At 45.6% G+C, this 24,929-nt stretch overlaps 1 protein-coding gene across 1 annotated transcript in view; it reads left to right on the top strand.

The window, feature by feature from the left end:
• The first annotated feature begins 12,308 nt into the window (after positions 1-12,308).
• Positions 12,309-24,929, top strand: part of TMEM154 (transmembrane protein 154) — a 40,416-nt gene continuing 27,795 nt past the window's right edge. The window contains exon 1 of the mRNA XM_024569294.4: positions 12,309-12,489. Within this exon, the coding sequence (XP_024425062.1) occupies positions 12,390-12,489 (100 nt within the window). The 5' untranslated portion in view covers positions 12,309-12,389. The remainder of the gene's footprint in view (positions 12,490-24,929) is intronic.

The raw sequence follows: 24,929 nt of genomic DNA, 5'->3' as shown, positions 1-24,929 counted from the left end.
CACTCTTACCCACACCCTGCAGCGCCCAAGAATGCTGAGGAAGTCATTGTTAAATACACTCTGTTCCTGCAGGTCCTTGCAGAGTGCTCGTACTGCGCACACAACATTCAAGTCCAAGGGCAGATTTGGTAGAGACCTTGTTTTTTCCTTGCTCTGCACGTGGGTGGGAGGCTGGCTTTTTCTTTCCTGCTCCAAAGAACTCGTTTTCTGATATAGAGGAGAACACAGAGCTAAATATTTAGTTAAAAGAACAAACACCAGGAACATGTACAGAACTTTGTGTGAAGGGAGAAGGGGGAAATTTTAGGGACAGGCACAGAGGGCCTTCTTGCACAAAGATATAGACAGTTGACCTTTGAACAGCATAGGTTTGAACTGCGCAGGTCCACTTCTGTGAGGACTTTTCCCACCTGCTCTGTCTTCGGGGCCCGGTATGGGGTCCGTGGGTGCAGAGGGCCAACTGTATGCATTGATCTACGTGGTTTTACACAGGGGACTTGAGTGTTTGTGGACTTTAGTGCCCGCAGTGGGGGACGAGAGTGCTGGAGCCAATGCCCTGTGGATGCTGAGTTTTGGGGGAGTCAAAAGTTAAACGCAGAGAGGAGCAATTCACTCAGTTCAGTACCCAGCATGGTGCCATAATTAAATAAGCACTTTCCTTTCTCGGCCTTTGAAGGTGATGATCTCCATTCCAGAGTTAGCCAATGTCAACGACACCAGACAACCTGGGGACATGCTGTAGCCGATTTTGATTCCTTTGAATTTAGAATTGTAGTAATAAACCTATTTGGGTTAGTGTCAGATGACAGCTACTCATGTGAGTATTTCTGCTATGATTTCACTTACTATGTACTTAAATAGGCACCCAAAAGGACAGCTGTGGACGATGCTATTTTCTGCCTTCAGCTTCTCAGTAAATTGTTTCCCCAACACGTAGCAAAGCACTCAGTCCTCGATGAAAACCCACTAACATCGAACACGATGCTTTAAAGAAAAACCCTTTTTGTAATATGGTCAGGAGGAATAAGTATTTTGGAAAAGAAACATACTTCACTGAGTAAGCTTAACAAAATACCGGTGAAGTCATGTCGCTAACTGCCCTTAAAAACGCCCAGGGTTCCACATTGCTGATAGAGTCCGGTTCCGTTCATCAGCTGATCTCCAGGGCCTTGTAAAGATTTCCAGCCTTCCTCTCCAGCTTCACTGCCCACCGTATCTCTTCACACACCCCGCTCTCTGACCCCATGGAACTGCCCCTTCCGGGGCAAGCCCAGCACTTTTTCTGTGCACCAAAAATTCTCCCTGGGGGTGTAGACAAAATGTGACCACGAGCCACTACCAAAGAGAAAACGGCAGCTGTTTCGCTGACACAAATAATTTTCCATCAGTTTCCTCTAATCACTACACTCTAGAATCGGTCCCTTTCTACTTTTTGCTTCAACAGCTATCCCTAACCCCAAGTAACCTTCTAGCGTCTAACCTTCTAACATATTCAATCAACCGTTTAGTCCACAGATGACTTCAACATGTCAGGTGCAGAATCGGCAGAACAGGGAGCTAGGGACAAAGGCCTGGATTCCAAGGTATGCGAGTTTGGGTCTGTCCCTGGACTTGTTCTTCCTCAGCTGCCACAAGAAAATAAGGATACCAGCCCTGCTTGCCTCAGGGTTTGGGATGAGGAACAAACAGATGTGAAAAACACCTTGTAAACTATAGTGCACAGTGTGAGGTGTTTGCATCTCAACAAATCTCCTTATTTGCTTTAGTTAACACAAGGGTTCTCAGCCTGAGCACTGGATGATTCTTTGTTGGGGGTGGGGGTGGGGGAGTTGGTGTGTGTGTTGCAGAATGTCCACCCACTAGATGCCAGTAGCACCAACTTGTGGTGACCAAAGATGTCTCTAGACATTGCCCAATATCCCTTGGGAAGAAGATTGCCCCAGAGAGAACCACTATTTTAGTAAGAGCTTTTAGAGTTGTATTCTTGTCACCCTTTCATCTCTTCCCTCCAACTCCCCCTGCCCCCGTCCATGGTCTTTGCTGATCATCAAATAAGCAAAGTTGTTAAAATCCCACACTGGGAGGCAGCCCCCCATTCTCTGCCGACCCGTTACAAAGATGTCTCTGCAGTTGTCGGCGTGCAGACTTAGCAGCTTCTCCAGATTCCATCCGCATTATCTCCTGGACCAGGACTTCATTGCCGGGACATGGAACTTAAGCACTTTTGTGTGCTTCCTCTTTTCTGACTTATCCCTTCCATCTTTGTTTACTAGACAATCCTACTTTTGACATGCAAATTCTCTTAAAAATTCAACCATTTTCTGGAGCCATCTCTTCTACCCCCCCCCCCCCCCCGGGCATCACCAGCCCGTCAGTGGGGACTGAAAGTCATCCTCGAATTGTAGTTCTCCTTCTCCCCTCACACATCTTCTTTGATTGGTTTTTAATATTCGGAAGGTAATACATGGTATTACATTTTTTCCAAGTATATCAACATGTATTAAAGAAAATCTGTGCTGTTCATTCCCCACCCTCTCCTCCCCTCCCACCTGGCTTTCTATGTCCCTCTCCACGGTTACCCCGTTGCTTCCTGTTTTCTCTCCATAGGCAAGCAAGTTTTTCTTCTCTCTGCTTTCAGCATGCTAATGTTTGTGTGTGGAAACAATGATTTTTCTCTGATTCTGTCCCCGGCCAGAATAATTCTCTGTCCCTGCAGATGGCCAAAGAGGAGGCCGTATGAGTGCTCAGCAGGTATCAAAAATAGACTCCCCTCCTGCCACAGCCCCACAGAGGCGCCAAGTGTGCTGGAATAGCCCCGAGTTTGCTGGAATAGCCCCAGCCTGAACAGACTCCAGACATCCCCAAGCAAACCCCTTGAGGCAGTCACACACAAAACCCCAAATGTTCAAACCTTCATTCTATTGTGTTTGATTGTTTTTTTTTTTAAGAGTGAGTGTGTTTTGCAAAGGCCTCTAAGGGGAGAGGACAGCCATTTCAATGCAATGGGGAAGAAAGGGCTCGATGACAGGAGAATGGAGGCAAGGTGTGCTCACCCAGGGGCTCCTTCCAGTGAAGTTCCCCCTTGTGGAGGTTAGCCAGGTACACTCCTGGCGGGGAGATGGTCAGGGTTATTCAGCTTCTGACTCGGTAACATGATGGTTCACAAAAAGAGGTGCCCAGTGCAAAGAAGAAATTTGTTAAAAGTTAAAAATCCCAATTGAATAAGGGCCAGCTTTAGATTATTTTTTTTTATTCACTTGTTCATTCAGCTTGTACTAGTTGGCTTCAGGCTGTCTTGTGGGACAGAGCTTTGAGCAGAAGGAAGGCATAAAGTTATCTCAGACGTGGCTCCTACTTCCAGAAGTGCGTGGTCAGTTAGGTCAGAAAGAGATCCTCTAAGTGATATAGTCCAAATACAATGTGATACAGATCAAGGGTGCAGCTAAACTGCTGCAGGTGCCACCCAGTACTTGCTCCCCAGTAAATGCAGCCATGGATGTGGGTTCAACAACTGCCCAGGACTCGAAACTCCAGGGATGCCAGGGGCGCTACCACAGTGTGACTCAGCCGTAAGAGTGTTTGCTGGCTCTGGGCTGAACAGTGGTCCCTGCAGGAGGGAAGGAGAGGGCAGCGGCGGGTTAAGTGTGAATGAACAGCCCTATCTTTGCTGGCCCCGGCTTCACTGTCTACAGTGAGAGGTGACAGCCGTTTTCTCGGTGCTTCACAGCTTGGTCAAAAGCAGCTCTTACTTTCTTATCTGACTTTCCCCATTCGGGTTTACAGCTTATGAATGAAGAACTTCTGAGAGATGTTAGCTATGGAACAAATCATCCTAAATCTCTCTGTAGCTCACAATCGTAAATCTTTATTTTCACATTCACGGGTCTGTCAGTGGAGGTTTGGCTGATGTCGGCTGGGCTAGGCTGGAGCCCAGGTCTGTTTCCCATTACAGAGCTCATGACATCAGATCACAGAAGTGCAGTGCTGGTGGGAACGCACACTGGGGCAGCCACTGAGGAAGCAGTATGGAGTTTCCTCAACGAATTAAAAATGGGTCTGCCCTATGACCCAGTGATTCCACTTCTGGGGGTACATCCAGAGAAACATGGAGCACTAATTGGAAAGAACTTATGCACCTCTATGTTCGCGGTAGCGTTATTTACAATCGCCAAGATAAGGAAGCGGCCCATGTGCCCATCAGTAGATGAGTGGACAACACAACTATGGGACATTTACACTATGGGATACTACTTGACTGTAAAAAGGAAGGAGATTTTACCCTTTGTGACAGCATGGATGGACCTGGAGAGCATTATGCTAAGTGAAATAAGCCAGTCAGAGAAAGACAATTATGAAACACATAATTTCACTCCTGTGATACCTAATGAACAAAGTAAACTAACAAAATAGAAACAAACTCACGGACAGAGAACAGATTGACAGCTGACAGAGAAAAGGGGTTAGTGGGGCTGAGTGAAAAAGGTGAAGGGATTAAGCAAACAAAAACTTCTAGACAACAGTGTGGTGACTGCCAGAGGGGAAGGGGAGTGGAGGGAGGGAGAAGAGGGTACAGAGGGGAAACAGGTGCAGGAAGGAGACTTGACTTGGGACAGTTAACACACAGTACGACACACAGATGGTGTGTTATAGAATTGTACACCTGAAACCTATATAATTCTGTCAGTCAATGTTACCCCAATAAATCCAATTTAAAAAGAAGTGCAAGACCACAGGAACATAAGAAGAGAAGCCTGATTCTTAAAGAACTTTGCCCATATTGTCTCCTTCACTCATATTTCTTTGGCCACAGCAAGTCATGTGAGGCTGGGAATATCAATAAGGCAGGGAAATTAACATTGCCTAGGTGAGTGGAAGCAACTGTCACACAAGAAGGGCATGGCCACATTTCATGGAATTCAGGGAAAGCATAAAGAATGGGGGGAAACGATCTAATGTACTACAAGAGACTGTCATTTCTCCTGGAGAGCCTAACAGTGAGATATGTGCGACCTCTTCCCGTGCAGTGGAGTTGGGACCTGTGGGAACTGAGACGTGGTGACTGACCCCAGTGCCCAGTGGGGCTGTGGCTGAAATGACCATCACTGCAGACGCGAACGCTTCTGTTTCTGGCTTCAGATAAGCTTTGCACGTGCTGCTTCACAAACAGTGAAGGAACCGCTCCATCTTTCTTTTCAGTGCCCTTGCCTTCCCATTTCCTCCCTCCTGCCCCAGTTCCACAGCTGACACACCCCTCCAAGCCACCTGTGTATGGCGGCTCCATTTCAACTCAGTAACACTCAGCTGATGGGTTAGTGCCTCGAGGCCCCTCCATTCTCATCCAGCCCAGGGCTGCTGCATTGCAGTAAATACATGCCTGCATTTCTTGATCTTGCTGACGAAGGAAAGACTCAAGAGCTTGGCTGGGTTCTGTCTTTAGAAGCTGAGGTCTATCTGTCCTCTGAAAATCTTTATATGAGCCTGCCCCAAAAGGAATCCCATAGGCTCATAGACTGTGAATGTTGGGGGCTTTAGGGGTCATTTAGTCAGTCCCACTGTGTTAAAGATAAAGCAAATGAGGCTTAAAGGATCCAGTTAGTGAATGAACTAGGACCATGGCCTCGCACTTCTGATTCTCAGTGCAGTGGACCCACAGTGTCCCAGCACGTTCATCCTTCTCTGGGGGGGGGGTAGTTTTATTACATGAAAATTGTCATAAACGTGTGTGGCAGGATACTAGATGACATTCTGTGAATATATGAATTTGGGGTCCCTGGGATCTCTCAGTTTAAATACCCATCCAAGGCTGCCAGAACTAGTAATTAGACTCTTTGGTCAAGGAAAAGGAGGTCTCAGCAAAAATGCAAAGATACATAGAAAGAGTTTTTAGCTCTTGATCTTCTAAGGGCCCAAGGGCCAGAGTTGTATTTTAGAGACATCCTTCCAACAACTCTGGCATTCCCAAAGCACTTTCAGAGAAAAATGGGAGTCAGAGGGATTGGGAACGAGAGCCTCTGAGATCAGTGAAGTTAACCCTAAATAACCGGGGAATCACTAAACTGACTGGTTGTATCTGTGACTGTATTCAGTTTACCACTGCCAGACCGAATTTCAAAACTAGTGCTATAATAGAAAAATAGAGTAAGTTATTATTTATCCTGTGAACTTTACACCTACAGTGTGTTGGCAGGATAGTACTACCAACTACTAGTGCTGAAAATAAAAGTAGGCATAATACTCCTAGCTAATATATAAAAAAAGATCGGGAAGGATTTAAAAATGAAAGAATTTTGTTTGACTTACATGCATTTAAAATTTTTCCATAATAAACATGCACTGTTTTAGTTCTTAGAAAGATAGGTTATTTTAATTTTGAAACAATCACCTCCTACCTACTCTCCTTCACTACTTTCTCTCCGACCTGATACAAATCTTCTCCACTTTCACTTATTTTTGGCGTTCCCACATCCTCTGGCCCTGGAGTTTTGTCCTCCTAGCATCTTGCCCAGTTCTGTCACAGCTGGCAATTTCCCCCAAAACCTGTGCCTTTGTAAACGTTTCTAGTTTCACTGATGTCCAGGGTGTAATGGGCCAGGACACCATCACTGTGAATCTGGAGAGTCGAATTAACCAGAAAAACAAATAAAAGAAAAAGCATTGAGACCACTGATGGGCACTTACCTTTCTGAGTGAACTTTGGTGAAGATAATATATATTTACTAACGATGTATGTCCGTCCCACTTCAAAACTACCTGAAGAGACTTGGAAAAAATAAGTTATCAAGATAGAATTAGATTTAAAAAATGAAGTGGCAGTGGAAGTTTGGCTCCTTTTAGCAGGTTGGGGAGGCCACAGATGGGGAAGCCAGGGGCAGTCAGTCATGGGGAGATGTGACCAGAGATGTTCTTGGTATATTGATGGGCCTGGGGGCGGGGGGAGGGGGGAGGAAGGGCACTTAGTCCAGCCTGAGGCTGGGAGCTTCTGGAAAGACTCCCCAGTGGAGGTAGCTCCTGAACCAAGTCCTCAAAGGTGGGTTGGAGTTTGCCAGGGAAGGAAATGTTCTTAGAAGTGATAAGAAAACCTGGGCTTCCTGGCAAATAAGGCAAAAAGGAAAAATTATGTTATTTATTTCTTAGTATTTGAAACTCTAGAATAATGATTCTCAAGTATTGTCTGTATAAAAATACCCCAAACCTCATGGGACCTCAGCTTGAGAGATTCTGAGTTAATGGCTCTGGGGTAGGGTCCAGGATTCGGAATTTTAACACATTCCCCAAATAATTCTGATGTCGGTAGCCCCCTCGAGTCCTTTTTGAAAAATATACTACTGTAAAAGAAATGTTTAAATTCAGTTATTCATTAAAAAAGTATATTAAGCACTGTCCTAAATGTTGGGGAGAGATGGGAGAACAAGACAGAGAAGCCCCCAAGCACTCAGGGGACTCTACTCAGTTTGGGGGAAACCACAGAACCTGAGCTTCTGCCTCTGCTCCCCAGATGCTCCCCATGGGCCCCTCACACCTCTGCACCTGTCCCACAAGCCAAGGCCTCTGTAGCTCCTAACCACAAGGCTCCCCAGTTGCAGTTTTGGTCACCAGGCTATTTGCCTAGGCCCTGGGGGCTCTGTCATGGAAAAAGTCCAGGCTGAGGCCTGGGGCGGAAGCCCCTAGGATTCTCCAAACCCCACAGCAGTCGCTCTGAGTAAGCAGCTGAAGAGCGTGTGACCAGGGTGAGCAGCCGGAATTCGAGGACAGAGACCACTGAGGGTTCTGAGTGGGCTCCCAGCTTCAGGGGCGGTATGCTATGGACCGAATTTTGTCCCCGCCCCAAATTCAGATGTTGAAGTCTCAGCCCCCAAGATGATGACATTTGGAGATGGGGCCTGTGGGAAGTAATTGGACTAGATGGGGTCACTAGGGTGAGGGCCTCATGATGAGATTAGTACCTTGTAAGGAGAGACAGCAGAGAGCTTGCGCTTGCTCTCTCTCTGCCATCGGAGGGCACAGCAAGAAGGTGGCCAACCAGGAAGAGGGCTCTCACTGAAACCTGACTGCACTGGCCCCCCCAGCCTCTGACTTCCATCCTTCCCAACCTATGAGAAGAGAAAAGTCTGCTGTGGCAACCAGAACTGACGAGACACAGTAGTAGAATGGCTGTCAGCCCCTCTCCTGGCTGTGGCTTTCCTACTTACTCTGGGGTTCTGTTTAAGCTGTGCCCCAGCCCCTGCCTGGCCCACTAATCTCCCTGGGCACTCCTTCAGAACCTGGAACCTCAGCCTGCTCTCTGCCCCCTCCTAACAGGCTTCAGAGTGAGCGGCAGGCCTACCTGGTATTACTCTTTGTGTCTGAGTCCTGGCCACCTTGAGACATAAATACTGCAGAGCCATCAGCGACCACCAATTAACATTAGACGAATAAGAAGCCGCAGAAGGTGTATGCAGGCATGTCAGTGTGGGCACACGGGTTGTGTGTGAGCACGTGTGTGTGTGTATGAGTGAGCATGCACATGGGTATGTACTGAGAGACTGAACACCTTTGGACAAGGGCCAGACCGTACGCACAGAGCTCTGACCCACAACCTGCAGCACACAGCCCAGGAAGCCAGCCTTTTACAAATCAGACTTGTTGGAAGTCAGACCCCATCTCTAGTAACTGGTCCAGGAAGCCAAACCTCAATCCCTGTGGCAGTTGGCACTCATTTTTCCTCCTGCTTTCAGTTCAGGAGAAGCACATATGTGCCCTGAACTAATAACTGGAGCTCACGTCTAGGTCCCCATGCCAACAGCATCCCATAGTGCACACCTGCAGCCTTCCCTTTTCCACTACAAAGTGTTCCCGCTCTTCTGCTGCCTGTGCATCTCGGCCAGAACACAAGTGATGGTGGCCGCCTCCCTTGCTGCAGGAAGCCCAGAATAAACAGCCTTCGCTTGTTTTCATTGGCTGGTCTTCATGGAGTGCGTGAGAGGGGGCTCTGTGTGCATGTGTGAGTGTGTGTGAGTGTGTGCCTGCCTGTGTGTGTGCAGGGGGAGGGATGGCAATGTTGAGGGTAAAAGGTAACCTAGGGGGAGCCTGTGCTGATGATAAGATCTTATCACTTCTGGGTTTGTGCCCTTGGTGTCTCTTCTGTTTTGGAGCTGATGGGAGGGAGGGGAGGGGAGGAGACAGGAGGGAAGGGAGGAGGAACTGGGTGAGCGTCTCTTCTGTAGTACAGAGAGGTGATTGTGAAAGCCAGATTTGTTGAGGTAAAGTAATACAGAGTCCCCAGAACCAGCAAGCACTTTCTCTTCCCACCCTCCTGAGTGTGAAGAGGTCTCCGGGCATTTGCTAGGCACTATACCGCACTACTTTGCTTCCTCCTTTCATTGCTGAAAGCCAACCGCGGTACCAATGTCAATACATCATTACCCCGCCTTTGTGCCTGCCCTTCCCTCCAGAGGCACCCAATGCCTCCCAGCTGAGACTGGACCCTGCCTTCCTGCTGTGAGTGTATCAGGATTTCATCTGAGGCTGGGCAGCCACTTGCCAAAATTAATGGTTGGTAAAATTAGAGCAAACAGAGGTAAATAGCCCATTACTGACCACACGATGTCCCTGTGATTTCAGCTGCAGTAAAGAGATCACTAAGGTGCTGCAATTTTCTGATCAATGATGGTAATTTTCTTCCCCCTATGATCAGCTTAATCACGCTAAGGGTCTGAGAGAGCACATGGGTCAAAACAAAATTACACGGCTGTGCACATGTCTCTGTGGCCTTGGTTTGTTTTGTGCATCATTCTAACTGAAGTAGTGCTGTGCTGGCTCACAAGTAAGCACAGTGCAGTGGTGGGAACTATCTGGCCATGCCACTGGGCTACACAGAGGACTGCAGAATAAGACAGTCCGCTCCGGCCACAGGTCCCCAACTTTGCAAAGCCTCTGTCCAGCTGTAGTGTTAAAATCAAAGAAACCAAAGCTCACACCTTGCCCTCGCCACGCATGTGCTGCAAGCCTGGGAGCTGCCAGTGGTTTTACCAGGGCATAAGTGGCAAAATGACGGAAACTCCAAGCCCTGGGCCTTCTCTCTTGCGCACAGGCAGCAGCTGGAGTGATCGTGCTAGGACAGGAACAGCTGCCAACCAAGCTCAGCGCGAGAGGGTCTCAGAGCCCGTGGTCTATTCACTTGCTCAGCAAGAGTTTGATTAATAGTTCTTTCCCTGTTGTGTTCCAATCAATCTTCCAGTTTTGAACGTGTCTATTTCCTTCCACCATTTGTTCTGTATTGTCACCTAAAGGACAAATCACATTAAGTCAGGAGTTGACTTAATTGCCAGTTGAAAATGTTAAAATCCATACTGTAAATCCATTAATAAACTGATCATTACATGAATCACCCACGTATTTCTTGTGCATAAGAACTGAGACAAACAGTGACCAATGACATTGAAAGGCAGCAACACACTGAGCAAAAAACTAATGGCTACGTCAGGGCAGAGACACTCCAGTGAGCTCGAGTGTTTACGCCAACCAGATCACTGAAGATGAAACCTACCGGAAAGTGGCAGTGACTCATGGCAGCCTGCAGGAAAGGGGGCAGAGAGAGAGTGTGTGACGCTTCTCTCTCCCCCCTGCCTGGCTCTCATAGCTCCACGACGACTGTGGTCATGAAACTGCGTTCTCCAGGGCTTAGGCTGCCATCCTAAGCCGAAGGAGGGACTTCAGTTAGACACAAAGCCTAACTAACACTCTAATCTCCCCTGCGTACTGGCTCAAACAGACACCTCCTTCATGCATTGTTTCCATTGGGTAGAATTTCCACCCTCATTCTGATCCCACTCAGTCTGTTTTGTTTGTTGTTAACAAGCTCTGAGAAATTTATTGTCATGAAAGGAGGAAGAAAGGTGAGATGCAGCCCTCCCCCCACCCCCCCGTAAGAGCAGGCTCTGCTTTGGAAATAGGCCCTTTACAAGGTCGTTTCTCTCCTACCATATGGTCCCGCAAGCAGGCCCCTTGGTATTTTCCCAAAGGAGTTGAAAACTTACGCCCACACAAATACCTGCACAGGGATGCTTCCAGCAGCTGTACGTATAACTACCAAAATTTGGAAGCAACCAAGATGTTTTTCAGTAGGTGAATGGACAAATAACTGTGGTGCATCCAGAGTATCATCCAAAGCTCAAAAGAAATGAGCCGTCAAATCCTGAAAAGGCAGGGAGGAACCTGAAGTGCGTGTTGCTAAGTGAAAGAAGCCCATCTGAAAAGGACACATACCGAATGATTCCAACATATGACAATCTGGAAAAGGCAAAGCTATGGAGACAGTAAAAAATCAGGGGTTGCGGGGGGTGGCCGGTGGCATGAGGGAGGGATAAACAGGTGGGGTGCTGAGGATTTTCAGGACAGCAGATCCGCTCTGTGTGATACTACGAGGAGAATGCATGCCATCATTACACTTCTGCCCAAACCCATAGATCGTCCACCACCAAGGGCGGCTTTGGGTGATTCTGATGCGTCCGTGTGGGTTCCTCAGCTGTAGTGCACGTGCCACTCCCCGGGGGTGTCCACCTTTCTAATTTTGATGTGAACCTAAAACTAAAGACTTTAAAAAGTGAAGTCTTTATAAAGAAAAAAAGCAAAAACCAAAATAAACAAAAAACATAAAAAGCTCATTTGTCTCTGGGGAGCAGAGCACATAATTCAGGCTGGGTGGGGCAGGGCCCGCTGCTCACCATGCACCCTGAGGGAGGGGCATGCACTCAGGGCCCGGGAAGGAGGATGGACTTGGCCGTAGGGAAGAGGCCTGGCCATGCTCTGGTGGTACGATGCCCCTGTTGTCTGGGTCCGCGCCGTCCCATGTGGCAGGACTAGCCCCATGGATTAGTTACATTTAAACTAATAAAACTGAAAACTAAATATTCAGTTCACACTAGCCTCCATGCAAGTGCTCAGTTGCCTACTTGGCTAATGGCTACTGTACTGGACAGCACAGATTTGGAATATTTTCATTATCTCAGAAAGTTCTGCTGCTGACTAGCACAACTCTGGACTCAAGGTAGCCACAGGGACTCCCCTGGAGTTGAGTAAAATCACCAATCAAGAATGCACGTGGTTGAGAACCCCCAGTTCCAGATCCTGAATGACTCCAGCAATGGACACCATTTCCACAGGGACAGTTGCTAAAGACAGAGGCCCGTGGCTGGGCCGGGACTGCAGAGGGCTCGAGACGTGTGCTGACTGCACCAGTGATTGAAGAGCAACTTCTCTTTTGCAATCCTTGCTGGTCTGACAGGCTCCTGCAGAATTACATCACTTCCTAAAAAGCAGGCAAACACTTCTCCTTCAAGTTCGCACCTACCCAAACAAGCAGGAAACAGGAAATGTTCACGTTTCAGGGAGGCTGAAGCCAGCGCAGCATCATGCCGGAGGGAGAGCCCAGGAGAGCGGCCAGGAAGGCTCCCCACGCTGCCCTCGTCTTTGCCCTGATAATCACGCTCCTTCCCTATGGTCGGGCTCAGGGTAAGCTACCTCCATACCAGGGTGGAGGAGAATGAAGCCTTGTTTGGTGCCCGGGGCTACAGAGGCCACAGAACTCTGCCAGGGAAGCTAACACCCAGAAAATGTAATCCTTTTTGTGAAAGAAGTGGAAAAAATTAGAACTGTCTTTTTAAGGTGCCGGGGTGGAAGGGTGAACTTGGCTTTCCCTGCAGCTATCGAATCACGCTCCAGCTCGCTCACTTAATGTAATCTGCCTGCAGTCTTTGTCTTCTAAGATATGTGGGTCCCTGTAATTTACCAGCTTTAATGGGCATATTAAGAAAACCATAAAGTCTTTGGCAGTTCATGTAAAAGGACGTTTCATTCAGCTGAAACAGAGAAATAATAATAAATGTGGTTTTAATAATGTGGGCTGAAAGGCTACTTGTCTCAAAACTCCTGGGAAAACTGGAGTATGGAAATGTACTATGGAAAGTGTACTAAAAACAAGAAGCCGTACGTTTATAAATATGTAAACAGGAAATTATCTGAGGAGTTCCCAGGCGTCCACTGTAACTTTTTAAGAAAGGTTTTTTAATCTGTTTTTCTTTGATCTTGTTACTTTGAGAGGTATTTTCTCTGCATTGATTGTTACTGATGACGCTTTGCTTAAAAAACTAATGTGATTATAACATATCAAAGGTATTAGAAAAGACAAAATATTACATTTCATTCTTTCAAGCTAAGAGCAGCTATTGGCTTATATCCCTGACAGTTGTTACAACAAGCCTAGTCACCCTCAAACACCTCTTATGGTGGTTTTGTTGACTTGCCCTTGGATAAGTAAACTTGCTGCCCATGGTTTCTTCAATGGATACCGCCTGCTTCTAGTGTAGGGCAGTGCTTCAAACAAAAGGAAAGTTCTCAAGCTACATTTCTTTTAAAGTTATGGATTTTGGAGAGAGACAGAAACATCAATTTGCTGTTCCACTTATTTATGCATTCATTGGTTGCTTCTTGTATGTGCCCTGACCAGAGATTGAAACCACAGTCTTGGTGTATCAGGATGACTCTCTATCCAGTTGAGCTATCCAGCCAGGGCTTCAAGCCACAGTTCTTAAAGAGGATAGGGGCATCAGGCACTGATGACCTAACAGGTGTCCTAGCTTCCTGGAGATAAGCAGTCGGCATCCAGCCACCCCTAGCCCACCAACTGCTCTTTCCCTGCCGCTCTCCGCATGGCCTCTCCAGGCTTTTGAAGTGGGAAATGAGAGGTGAAAGGCAAACCATCCCAGCTGGAAAGATATTTGGTTGAAATGGAGGCTGGTGTTCCAAATGAGTTTGGGGGACAATATGTTGTTTTATGCATAAAGTTTTGGAGCTGGGAGAGAGCCTAAAGATTTTGCAGCTCCAGCTCCACTGGGGGTACAGGTGAAGAAACTGAAGTGAGGAGGTTGAGATGTCTGACTCCCACTGCTAGTCAGCTTTTCTGACCAGGACTCCAGGGTTCTCCTCTCCCCCAGGGGACCAACCACACCCCCTGCCACCACCACTGGACTAGTCCTCGGAGCATGCCTCAATTCACCCCAAAAAGCGGGGCTTGCCATCCCCTCTCCACCTCCTGTAACTCTCACAACCACCACCAGTGTGCCCCTCAAACACGCCCGAGTGCAACACGAACCTCGCCTGAGGGTGTTCTTGAGCTCTTTGAAAATGACTGAATTGAAGCGTTTGCAATTCAGGAGACGCAGAAGGAATACGTGAAGAGACCCAACCCATAAAATTTCTCTCTCTGAGACCCATAGTGATCTTGTGACTCTTCCAGACCTTCGGTGGCTCCTTCTTTATGCTCCTTAGTCTCTAACGTCCATCTCCTTGCCAGCAGCCCCTCCTTCCTGTGTCCCCCACTCCCCAGCCACAGCCCCTCTAGGCACACTGACTGGAGCGTGTGCTCCAGGCCTCTGTGGTTCTTGCCATTTGAGTGACAAGTTCTCTTTTTACTCCCTAGAGAATTTCTATATATTCTTAAAAGGCTCAGACTGAATGTCACCTCCTCCTTGACGCCTCCCTTTGCTTCGCCCTCCCTGGTGCTCTGTCATTACCCTCTGTTGTGCCCATGGACCTAAATGTATGTAAACTCAACTCATCGCTTTGAATCCAAACGGTGTCTCTGCCCATGTCTTCCACCGGGCCGTGAGCGCCTGCAGGGAAAAATCCTCTTTAGTTCATGTCTGACTTCCCAAAACCCGGCAAGGAGTCAGCATAAATTAGGAGCTCAATAATTGTTAATAAATACTAAAATCATCCTAGAATGGATAGGAGGCTAATTACTAAGCACTGATGAGCTATGGCTAACAGGTAGTGTTAGCATGTCGGAAGTCAAAGATAAAAAGCTGCATTTAAATCACAGCTGCATTTTAGCAGAACCCAGACATTACCCAGCTAATCCAACACATTTCTTGGGCCCTTCCTGGATTCCCAAGGTCTGAAAATACAAAAATGCCACTTGCAAAAAGCTGTATAATCAAGCTTATTACTTTAAGATTAGTCAAGGGAAAAGCTATTTTAAATTAAAGACTGGCTATACAATTTTGAAATTAATTAATGTATATCCTTTTGAGCTGACGGTGCCTAAGACGTCAAGATGAGTTAGTATATAGGTGTCACACTTGTATTCCCTTGAATTCTTCAGAAAAATACTTGGAAATGTTTGGTAAAAGAATCCAATCTACCGAACAGCCCAACTCTCTCTCTTGCAAGCATAGTATGGGATATATCACAAATCAAGCCTTTATGAACTGCAGTCGGGCAACATAATCTAACACCTGCAGTTACCCGAGACACCTACGCCATTACTTCTGAGTCAGCGTCTTTCTCTTTATGCAGATTGAGAGCTGGACGCAGAATCGAGTACTATCCCACGTGAATCATCCACTTAGAAGTCACCAAGAGAGAAATGAGAAAATGGCTTTTCTGGGGTTTTTGACCAAACAGATGAGCATAGGTGAAGGAAAGCTGTAGGCCTAGGTATCCTGGCCAGAGTGGGATGCTAAGCAAGTTCAGACTCGAGGTGACGGGGAGGCATCTCCACCTCACCCCTTACCCTCCTGGGCCTGTCAGTGTCCACCTAACACTCTTGGGAAGCTAACTGCCACTTCCAGACACCAGAAGCACTGGGTCATTAGCTGCGGCAAGCAGAGCGGTTTGCAGAAAGAAGCGGAAAGGGCCTGGGGCAGCAACAAGGTGGCTGTAGCGGGATGGGCGGCCACTAGAGTCAAAGGCTGGGTTTGACAGAGAGGACCGGGAGGAAGAAGAGGAAGAACCATGCAATTCTTGACTAATGAACCTTGAGAAGAAGGTAAAGAATAAAATAAAATACTTGTTGTGTAGATGAGGCGGCACTTTCTGACAGTTCTCGTTTCAATGAACGTGACTGCCACCTGCTGTTCTCTGGGACAGTCCCAATGAAGTAGTACCAATGATGACAGAGGTACTATACAGTACTTGTTATATGCCAGACACTGTTCTAAACACCTTCCACACACTAATTCATTTAACTCTCCTAACAACCTAATACAGAGGTACTACTATTCCTGTTCTACATGTGAGAAAACTGAGGCGCAGAGAGGTTGAATATTTGCCCAAGGTCACACAGCTAAGTAGTAGATCTAAGTAAAATTCAGCTTCAGGACTCCACTCTCCAACCACAGACTAGATTACCTCTGGGTTTTCAGGCTGTGTGTCTAGTTTCAGATCTCTAAGGTTGCTTACCACATGTTAAAGAAGGAGCTGTATTAGGTGCAGCCAGAGATGGGCTGACCAGAAACGCAGTGGTGAGAGTTGGGTTAAACTTTGGGCTGAAAAGGGGGAAGGGTGGGGCTGAAAGGTACAGAGTGAGCAAAGCAGACTCTGAGGATTAGCGTAGTTAAAACCAGAAGCGGGTAAAGGGATCGTGAAGTCACTGGGGAAGAGGCTGCTGGGCGTGGGAACCAGGGAGGGAAAGCCCAGCCTTGCTGTGGAAGAGCCCTCCCTTCTGGGAACCGGCCCCAAGGACCAAACTCCAAAGACAAAACCAAACAACAAAGCAAAACAAAACAAAAACAAGCAGAGAGGGATTTATTGAGGCTCCAAGTCCCTCTGTTTCAGAAAGGCTGACCCGGGAGACTAGGAGAGGGCAGGAACCTGGCTGGGATGAGCTCACTTCTATAAAGAAACAGTGCAACCTGCAATTTGCCTACCTGTGTGTAGTTTGTGGCACCTTCAAATGTTGGCAAAGATGTGGAGACACAGGGACTCTGCACCTCTAGTTGGGGTGGGGGGTAGGTTAGTGCCACCACTCGTCTCTCTTGCTGCTTAGCCCATCCATTGGACTTTTAATATCAGTTTTCATATTTTTCATTTCTAGAAAAAATTTTTATGTGTAAAAACTCCTTCATATAATATACTATATATATAGTGTCTTGGTTTTATTATTTTCTTGTGTTATTTATTTCTTCTCCTTATATTTTTATTTTGAACATATGACTGTTTGATAACTTGTATCTGAAATTCTTGTAGACCTAATCTTGTTGCTTGCTATATCTGTCAACTCCCATTCACGATGTAAATCTTAGGGTCACTGAGACAGAACCTGGCACACAGGATGACTCACCCTATTTAGTAGAACCCCCAATTTTCTTATCCTATCCCCAGGCTGAAAATGTTTAACCAGGGCAAACCCCGTCTGATCACCACAAAATGGCATTTGAAAGAACTCAGACAGGGATGTGCTGGGCTGGAGGGGAGCCTGTGCTTGGATCTCAGCCTTAAACCTCAACCTGGGATGGGGAGGGGGCAGGCCTGGGGGGTCAGCCTTCAAGAGTCACATGAGGAGGTGCCAAAGCCTCATCAAAAGTGCAAGCCAGCAAACCAGAGTTAGCAGTGGAGCCAACCTGGGAACCAGAAACAGGTAATCAAGAAGGCCAGACAGAAAGGAACAGATACCACCACATTCAAAACCAGAGGAGAGGCCAGCCAGGACCCACAGTGGCAGGATGACAGTGCGAGACCAGTCTAGGGTCATGCCTCTGACTTTGGCTTTGACCTTTGCCAAAATTATTGCAGTTGCTTTTTTTTTTGGTTGCTTTTCCTTTCTCCCCTTCTCTCTCTCTTCCTCCCTCCCTCCTTCTCCTTCTCTCCCTTTTATTGTTCTTTACTCTGCAAGCCTTCATCTCTGGACACTCCCATGACAACCTTCCTCCCAGCTCTGCCTGCCTCACCCACCGCAAAACAGACTCAAAATAATAATAATAAAAAAAAGAACTGACCTTTGAGCTAAGAATGGTTTTTATATTTTTAAATGACTATACATGTATTTTAATGGTTTTATAAGAACTTACATTAGAGCCTGTATTTTGCCCTCTTGGCCTCAAGATCTAAAATATTTAGTCTGTGACCCTTTAAGGAACAGTTTGCCAACCCCGATCTAGTCACTATGGGAACATGTAATGTAGTGAGTGATGAATACCATGTTAGTTGTCACTGTATTCTCTGCAGTGGGTAGACAGGCACCGTGAAAAACAACGTGAGAGCCTGCGGGCTCTTTCTTAGCACTGCTGTGCTCCTGTCTTGCTCTCATCCACCGTTCCTCTGGAGATTTGTCCAGCCTCTTTGAAAGACATTTTCATTTTTTATTTTCTCACTTTCCAGTCATTGCCTAACCCACTGCAATCTGGCTGCTGTGTCAACCACAGCACTTGATTTATCTGGGGTACCCGTGCTCCTAATAGCTTAACCCACGGGACCCATTTCTGTCCTTATTTTATGTTTCTCTCCGTAGCACTTAACATAATTAACCAATTATTGAAACTGGCCTCTTCCTTGGGTCTTACGATGCCATTTCATTCTTCGTCTCCTAGGACTCTCAGTGCTCCTTTGCATTTTTTGGTTATGAATCTTTCCTCTCACCTGCCCATTTCATATTACTATTGATCTTTTCTTCCTTTCTTACATCATTCTTGGGCAATGACACCCACTTTCATGGCTTTTATCTTACTCTTTGACTGATGATTCATAAATAATCATCTTCGGACCTGTCTGCCCAACCCTAGACCTGAGTTTTCATCACCGGTTCTCCGTGGACACTTCGCAGGGACCTAAGCTCAGATCGTTAAAAACAGAAGTTGTTCTTTACCCCCTGCTAGTTGAGGGTCTCGTTAGCTTTCACCTAAGGCTACTTCATGAACTTCTTGACTAGTCTCCTTGCCTTTAGTCTCATCTCCAGTCCATTTTCACATAACTTCCAGGGTGATCGTTCTAAAACAAAAATACAACCTTTTCTTTCTGTACTTATCTCTTCAGCAGTTTTTCATTTCCTTGGGATAGAGTCGGACCCCTTGGAATCATTACAAGGCCCCTCATGAGATGGTCCGAGTACTTTTCCCACTTAACGCTTTGCACTTCCCACCCCACACCCTCTGATACCACTGCTGCGTGTGCCAAGCTCTCCCAAGCCCGTGATCCTTTCTCTCTGGGCTGTGTTTCCATTGTAAGGCCTTTCCCTGATGTCTGTGCTCGCTGAACTCCTGCGGTTCAGTTCATGGTCACCTCCTCTGTGAAGGCATTCTGGGTCCCTACCCAGATGAACGTGTTCCTCTCCCATGTCCTCATGGCACTTGGTTTACAAACACATTATATAACATGATTTTTATTAAACTTTATTGTATGTATGGGTTCGTGTGCCATTGTCCCACTTAATGGTCACTTCCCTGGGAGGAAGGGGCCTGGGCCCCTTTGCCTTTATATCCCAGGAACTAGAATAGTGCCTGGCACATAACAGCCCTCAACCTGACGGACTGGCTGAATGACATGAAGTTTATCCTATGGCCCCAGACTTACTTGTTTTCATGACAGATTGGAGTCATTTAAAGAATGAAGAGAAACTGTAGTCGTGCCTGGATAAATGTGATTTTTATTTAACCCAATTTTTTTTTATTCCAAAATGTGAACTATCCCACATCTTTTTATGCATGAATACGTCACTTATTGCTCCTCAGACCGAGACAGGCAACAGTGAGAGGTCCCCTGCCTGTGGAGAACGCTGCACAGCTGCGTCTGTGGGTCGCACTGAGTGCGCTCTCACCCATCTTCCTCTGAAAATGGGGTGCAAGCTTAGACCCAGAAAGTAGGTGTTGAGCAACATGATGATTTGCAGAAAGACCAGATAGTTATAAACATTTTGGGGAGACCTTGGAAAGAAAACAAAGGGAGTACAAGTTCCATAGACATTCATTTCAAGCCACTAAATTCTGACTTGAAAACTTGAAATAAAAAATATGTAACGTAAAACTAACAACAACAAAAATCTGCCTCCAGTAGCGAGTTCAGCCCAGAAGCATTTCCTGAGAAATGATGGTGATTAGAAAAAAGTTACCTGAGAGAGCAGAGTCCGGTTGCTGGTGATGTTTTGATTTCTTTCTCTTAAAATCAATTAATCTACTTTGGTTTTGAAATTTGACATTATTTCTATGTTCCTTTGTTTCATGAGAATTAAAACCATACTTTTTATTTCCTACTTCCCCACTGCATTGTTGGTCTCAGAAGGAGGAGCCCAGTGGCCACTAGGGTTTCATGACATTACCCCTGCCCCATGACAACAGTTTATTAATTTAGAAATTTATTTTTTCTTTCCCCAAAATGTTCTTGTTTATTTCTTTATGACTGAGATCTCCAGATTTAGCAAGTAAAAATATAGGACACCAGTTAAATGTAAATAAAAATTTTTTAATTATATTTTATTGATTTTACTGTTACAGTTGTCCCAGTTACTCCCCCTTTGCCCCCTCCACCCAGTATCCCCAACTCCCCCAGGCAATCTCCTCACCCTTGTTCATGCCCATGGGTCATGAGTATAAGTTCCTGGCTACTCCATTTCCTATACTGTACCTTACATCCCCATGGCTATTCTGTAACTACCTATTTGTACATCTTAATCCTCTCACCTTTTCACCCATTCCCCTATGCCCCTCTCCCATCTGGCAACCATCAAAGTGCTCTCCGTATCCATGATTTTGTCTCTGTTCTTCTTGTTTGCTTAGTTTGTTTTTAAGAGTCAATTGTTGGCAGGTATGTATGCATTTATTGTTCATAGTTTTGATCTTCTTTTTCTTAAATAAGTCCCTTTAACATTTCATATAATAATAGTTTGGTGATGATGAACTCCTTTAGTTTTTTCTTGTCTGGGAAGCTCTTTATCTGTTCTTTGATTGTAAATGATAGCTTTCCTAGGTAGAGTAATCTTGGATGTATGTCCCTGCTTTTCATGACTGAATATTTCTTGCCAGCCTCTTCTAGCCTGCAAAGTTTCTTTTGAAAAATCAGATGCCAGCAATATGGGAACTCCCCTGTAGGTAACTACCATATTTTTCAGACTATAAGATACACTTTCCTCCCCAAATTTGGGAGGAAAATGGGGGTGCATCTTATAGTCCAAATGTAGCTTTGCCTGGCTTACTGGGGGAATGAAGGGAGAGGGGCGGTGGAGCGGGTTTTTCCCCCTATTTTCCTCCTCTAAAACCTAGGTATGTCTTATGGTTTGATGTGTCTTATAGTCCAAAAAATACGGTAACTGCTTTTCTCTTGCTTCTTTTAAGATTCTCTCTTTATCTTTAATCTTTTGCATTTTAATTATGATGAGTCTTGGAGTGGGCCTTCTTGCATCCATCTTGTTTTTGAGGATTTCCATGTCTATTTCCCTCATCAAATTAGGAAAGTTTTCTTTCATTGTTTTTTCAAATAGATTTCCAATTTCTTCATCTTTTTCTTCTCCTTCTGGTACCCCTATGATGCAAATGCCGGAACGCTTGAAGTTATCCCAGAGGCTGCTTAAACTGTCCTTGCTTTTTTGGATTCTCTTTTCTTCTTCTTCTGATTGGTTGTTTTTTGCTTCCTTATGTTCCAAATCACTAATTTGATTCTCAGTTTCATCCACTCTACTGTTGTTTCCCTATAAATTGTTCTTCATTTCAATAGTGTATCCTTCATTTCTGACTGGATCTTTTTTATACTGTTGAGGTCCTTACTAAGTTCCTTGAGCATCCTTATAACCAGTGTTTTGAACTCTGCATCTGATAGACTGCTTATCTCTATTTTGTTTAGTTCTTTTTCTGGAGTTTTGATCTATTCTTTCATTTGGGCCATGATTCTCTGTCTCTTTATTTTGGCAGCCTCCCTGTGTTTGTTTCTATGTATTAGGTAGAGCTGCTATGACTCCCTGTCTTGGTATCATGGTGTAATGTAGTAGGTGGCCTGTAGGGTCCAGTGGCACAGCCTCCCCTTTCACCCAAGCTGGGTACTTAAGGTGCACCATTTATGTGGGCTGAGTACGCCCTCCTCTTGTAGTCAAGAAGCCTGGATGAATGTGGTTTCTTTAATTCCGCAGTTGTCAGACTTCCATTCAACTTGACTTCTGCTGGTTCTGAGTGATGGTTTTTCTATAATTTAGTATAATTTTGATGTGGTTGTGGGAGCAGGTGAGCCATGTTACCTACACCACCATCCTGACCAGAAGTCAGACATATGGGTAAATTAAATACACGTTCTCCTCTTGAGTTTTCTAAATTATGGTCAATCCGTTTTGACATAGTCATTTGATGGAGAAAAGATAGTCTTTTCAACAAATGATGCGCAGGAGTTGCCATATCCATTAAGATAAAAGTAAATCTCAAATTTTAAGCTCCACACCATACAAAAATTTTACTTAAAATGGATCACAATTCTAAAAAATGAGGCATCATAATGCTTCCATTCTTGTGTGTTTTAAAAAGTCAAAACCCAAGCAGTCCCTTTCATCTGAAGTCCTGACTCAAATCTAATTGCCTCCAAAAATTTCTTTAGCATTAGTACAGCCCATGTAATTTAATGTAAATACAGGACACACAATTACTGCACAGGACATATTTATACTACAGCATTATTTATTGTTACTCTTAAGCTTCAATCGAACAGGGTATCCTGTTTTTTACCTAGTAACTCTATCATTATGATTATCTTTTGTCAAGCAACGGCTGCGCCTACATCTGTTCATCACTAAAACCACAGCCATGTTGGCTCTGTCACCAGCTAAAAAATGTTGGAAGAATATTTAGGCTAAGTCCTAGATTAGTCATTCAAATAACAAGAAACCATCTCTGAAAAAAAAGGGAAAAAAACCTACCGATGATTCAGTCAAATAAAACCAGGAATCCAAGAATGGACCGATTTTGGAGATTCTATTAATGTAATTTATCCCATTAAAAACTGAATGAGAAAGAAAATCATAGGATTACATTAATAAATACTGAAAAGAGGTTAATAAGAGAGTGAGAATAGCCCAACATTAGTCGCTCAAGCCGCAATACTAAAATTCCAACCACTTGAGGCCAGTTAGCTATCCGGGATGCAAGGGCGAGAGTGAGTCTCTTTCAAGCTAAACTGGGATCAGAAGCAAGCGAGCAAGCTTTGGAGACCCATTAAGAAGGGACATTGATGATCCTAGAAAATCTCACCCCCCATCTTGCTACCTTCAGACACCTCAGGAACTTGCTTCCTTCTTGAGTCTCTAAGAAACCTTCGCACAACAAACTCTGGCTCTGCTCCACCATAGGCAGGCGGTGTGGAACTTTTGGTTGCACCCTCTCCCGTTCTTCCCATAGCTCATGGTGAAGGTACATTAGCCGCAGAGACAGTAGCCCACATCTCGTTTCCTTGCTTTCCTGTTCTCTGATTTATCACAGATATACCTATTGTTTGGTTTGTCTCTGTTTTGCAATTGCCTCTCTGGCAACGCTGAGTTTGTGCTGACCTGGGAAAGGGTGCCGTGCCAGGATGGAGGGTCCGGGTGACCCACACAAGAGCCCACCCATTTTGTCCCTTGGCAGCGTGTCTTCCTTCCCTCCTCAGAGGGAGGCTGATGGGCTCGGCCAGGGAGAGGGCAGGGCTTGGTGAGAAACATGAGTTGTTAAGACACTCTTCAAAAGAGAGAAATAAAAAATAGAAAAATAATCAGTAATGATAACTTCATTTCATAATCCTTTATCTTTTCATTTTTAAAGCACTTTTGTGTCTACTCTCCCACTGATGGTAGGAAAAGGTTTTAGTTAGAAGTGTGTGTGTACACTGTCCTGTGAAGACAGATGCATTCCTTCAACTTCTAGGTCCTGCAGGCCCGAATAGGATTCCAGTGTATGAAAATACAGTCATAAGGTGAAAAACGCAGCTTCCCCAGTTGATTAACTTCAAACCCGAGACAACCTTAGGGCCTGGGCAAGTCTGATTAGATATGAGCAAGCTTTCGCTAAAAAAAACCATCAAAATAAAATAGAAACAGACATCAAAGCCCCACGGGCCCCCATCACTGGGTGTGTTTTAATCTGATAGTAATTGCAAACGCAGGTGTGCGTTTCTCAAGGCAATGAGGTGAAAACACAACCTGGCTTCACAAGTCGACTCCCAGAGCACGTGACTGCATGAAAGCGGTTTACCAGATGGCCCTCCTCCACATGCGCAAAAGAACTTTTTGAATGTTCTTTCGATGTGAGGCACTGTCACCGTCAGAGGGCTGACTTGAATGGGAGTACAAAATGTGGGCACTGCTTTACCTAAACTGTTCTTCAACACGTAAAATCTGCCATCGACTTTCCATGCTTTTGCTTTGCATCCCTTCGACCAGCTATTTTTTTTCTGGCCATATCATTTTCAAGTAAATATGTCATAAAAGCGTATCCAGTGAATATTTTTTCACTTAACAAAAATTGTCAAATATGAAGTACAACAGAGCTTACAATGAAAACAACACTCTCTCCATGTTACTTGCCCTGCTCCCAGGAGAATAAACCACTTAGCCCTACATGTGGAAGTCATGAAAAACACTGATCCCCCTGCCAGAAAAATAAATAAACAAAAACAACAAAAAAAGTGGAAACAAAGTTCCATCCTTAGGGTTTCACAACTTCACATTAAACAAGTCCTCTCATAGCCCAGTGTTTTTAAAAAATTCAGCTTTTTGAGAGAAAACTACCTTAGATCCTGTCCAGAGCTACTTGGGAAGGCACGACCACCACCTTCTCTCAGTCCACCCTGGCCAGAGCCCCCTGGGGGTCCAGCGCCTCAGGGGTCATGCTTATGCTACCGTGCTCTGGTGACAGGTTGGCAGGTGCTAGGCAAGCCCTTGGCATCCACCTCCCTGACCACCACTTCTTCTCCAGCTCACAAAGGAGGAGCAAAGAGGGGAGAGTGACTTGGGGTTACCCCAGGGAAGGCCAGAGTGGGTAGGGTCTGGCGCAGTGGTTGGCAACCTTGGCTGCACATTGGAGTCACCTGGAGAGCTCTAAAAATGCTGCGGTCTGGGTTTGCCCCCAGATATTTTGATCTAATGGTTTGGACTGTGGTCTGGGTATCAGGAGTATTAAAAGGTCCCCGGATGATTGTAACATGCAGCCAAGGCTGAGAACCACGAAAGGACATCT

Source organism: Desmodus rotundus, chromosome 9 (assembly GCF_022682495.2).
Source record: "Desmodus rotundus isolate HL8 chromosome 9, HLdesRot8A.1, whole genome shotgun sequence".
Taxonomy (NCBI): domain Eukaryota; kingdom Metazoa; phylum Chordata; class Mammalia; order Chiroptera; family Phyllostomidae; genus Desmodus; species Desmodus rotundus.
The sequence above is the reverse complement of the archived record's forward strand: the minus strand, read 5'-3'. Positions and strand labels throughout refer to the sequence as shown.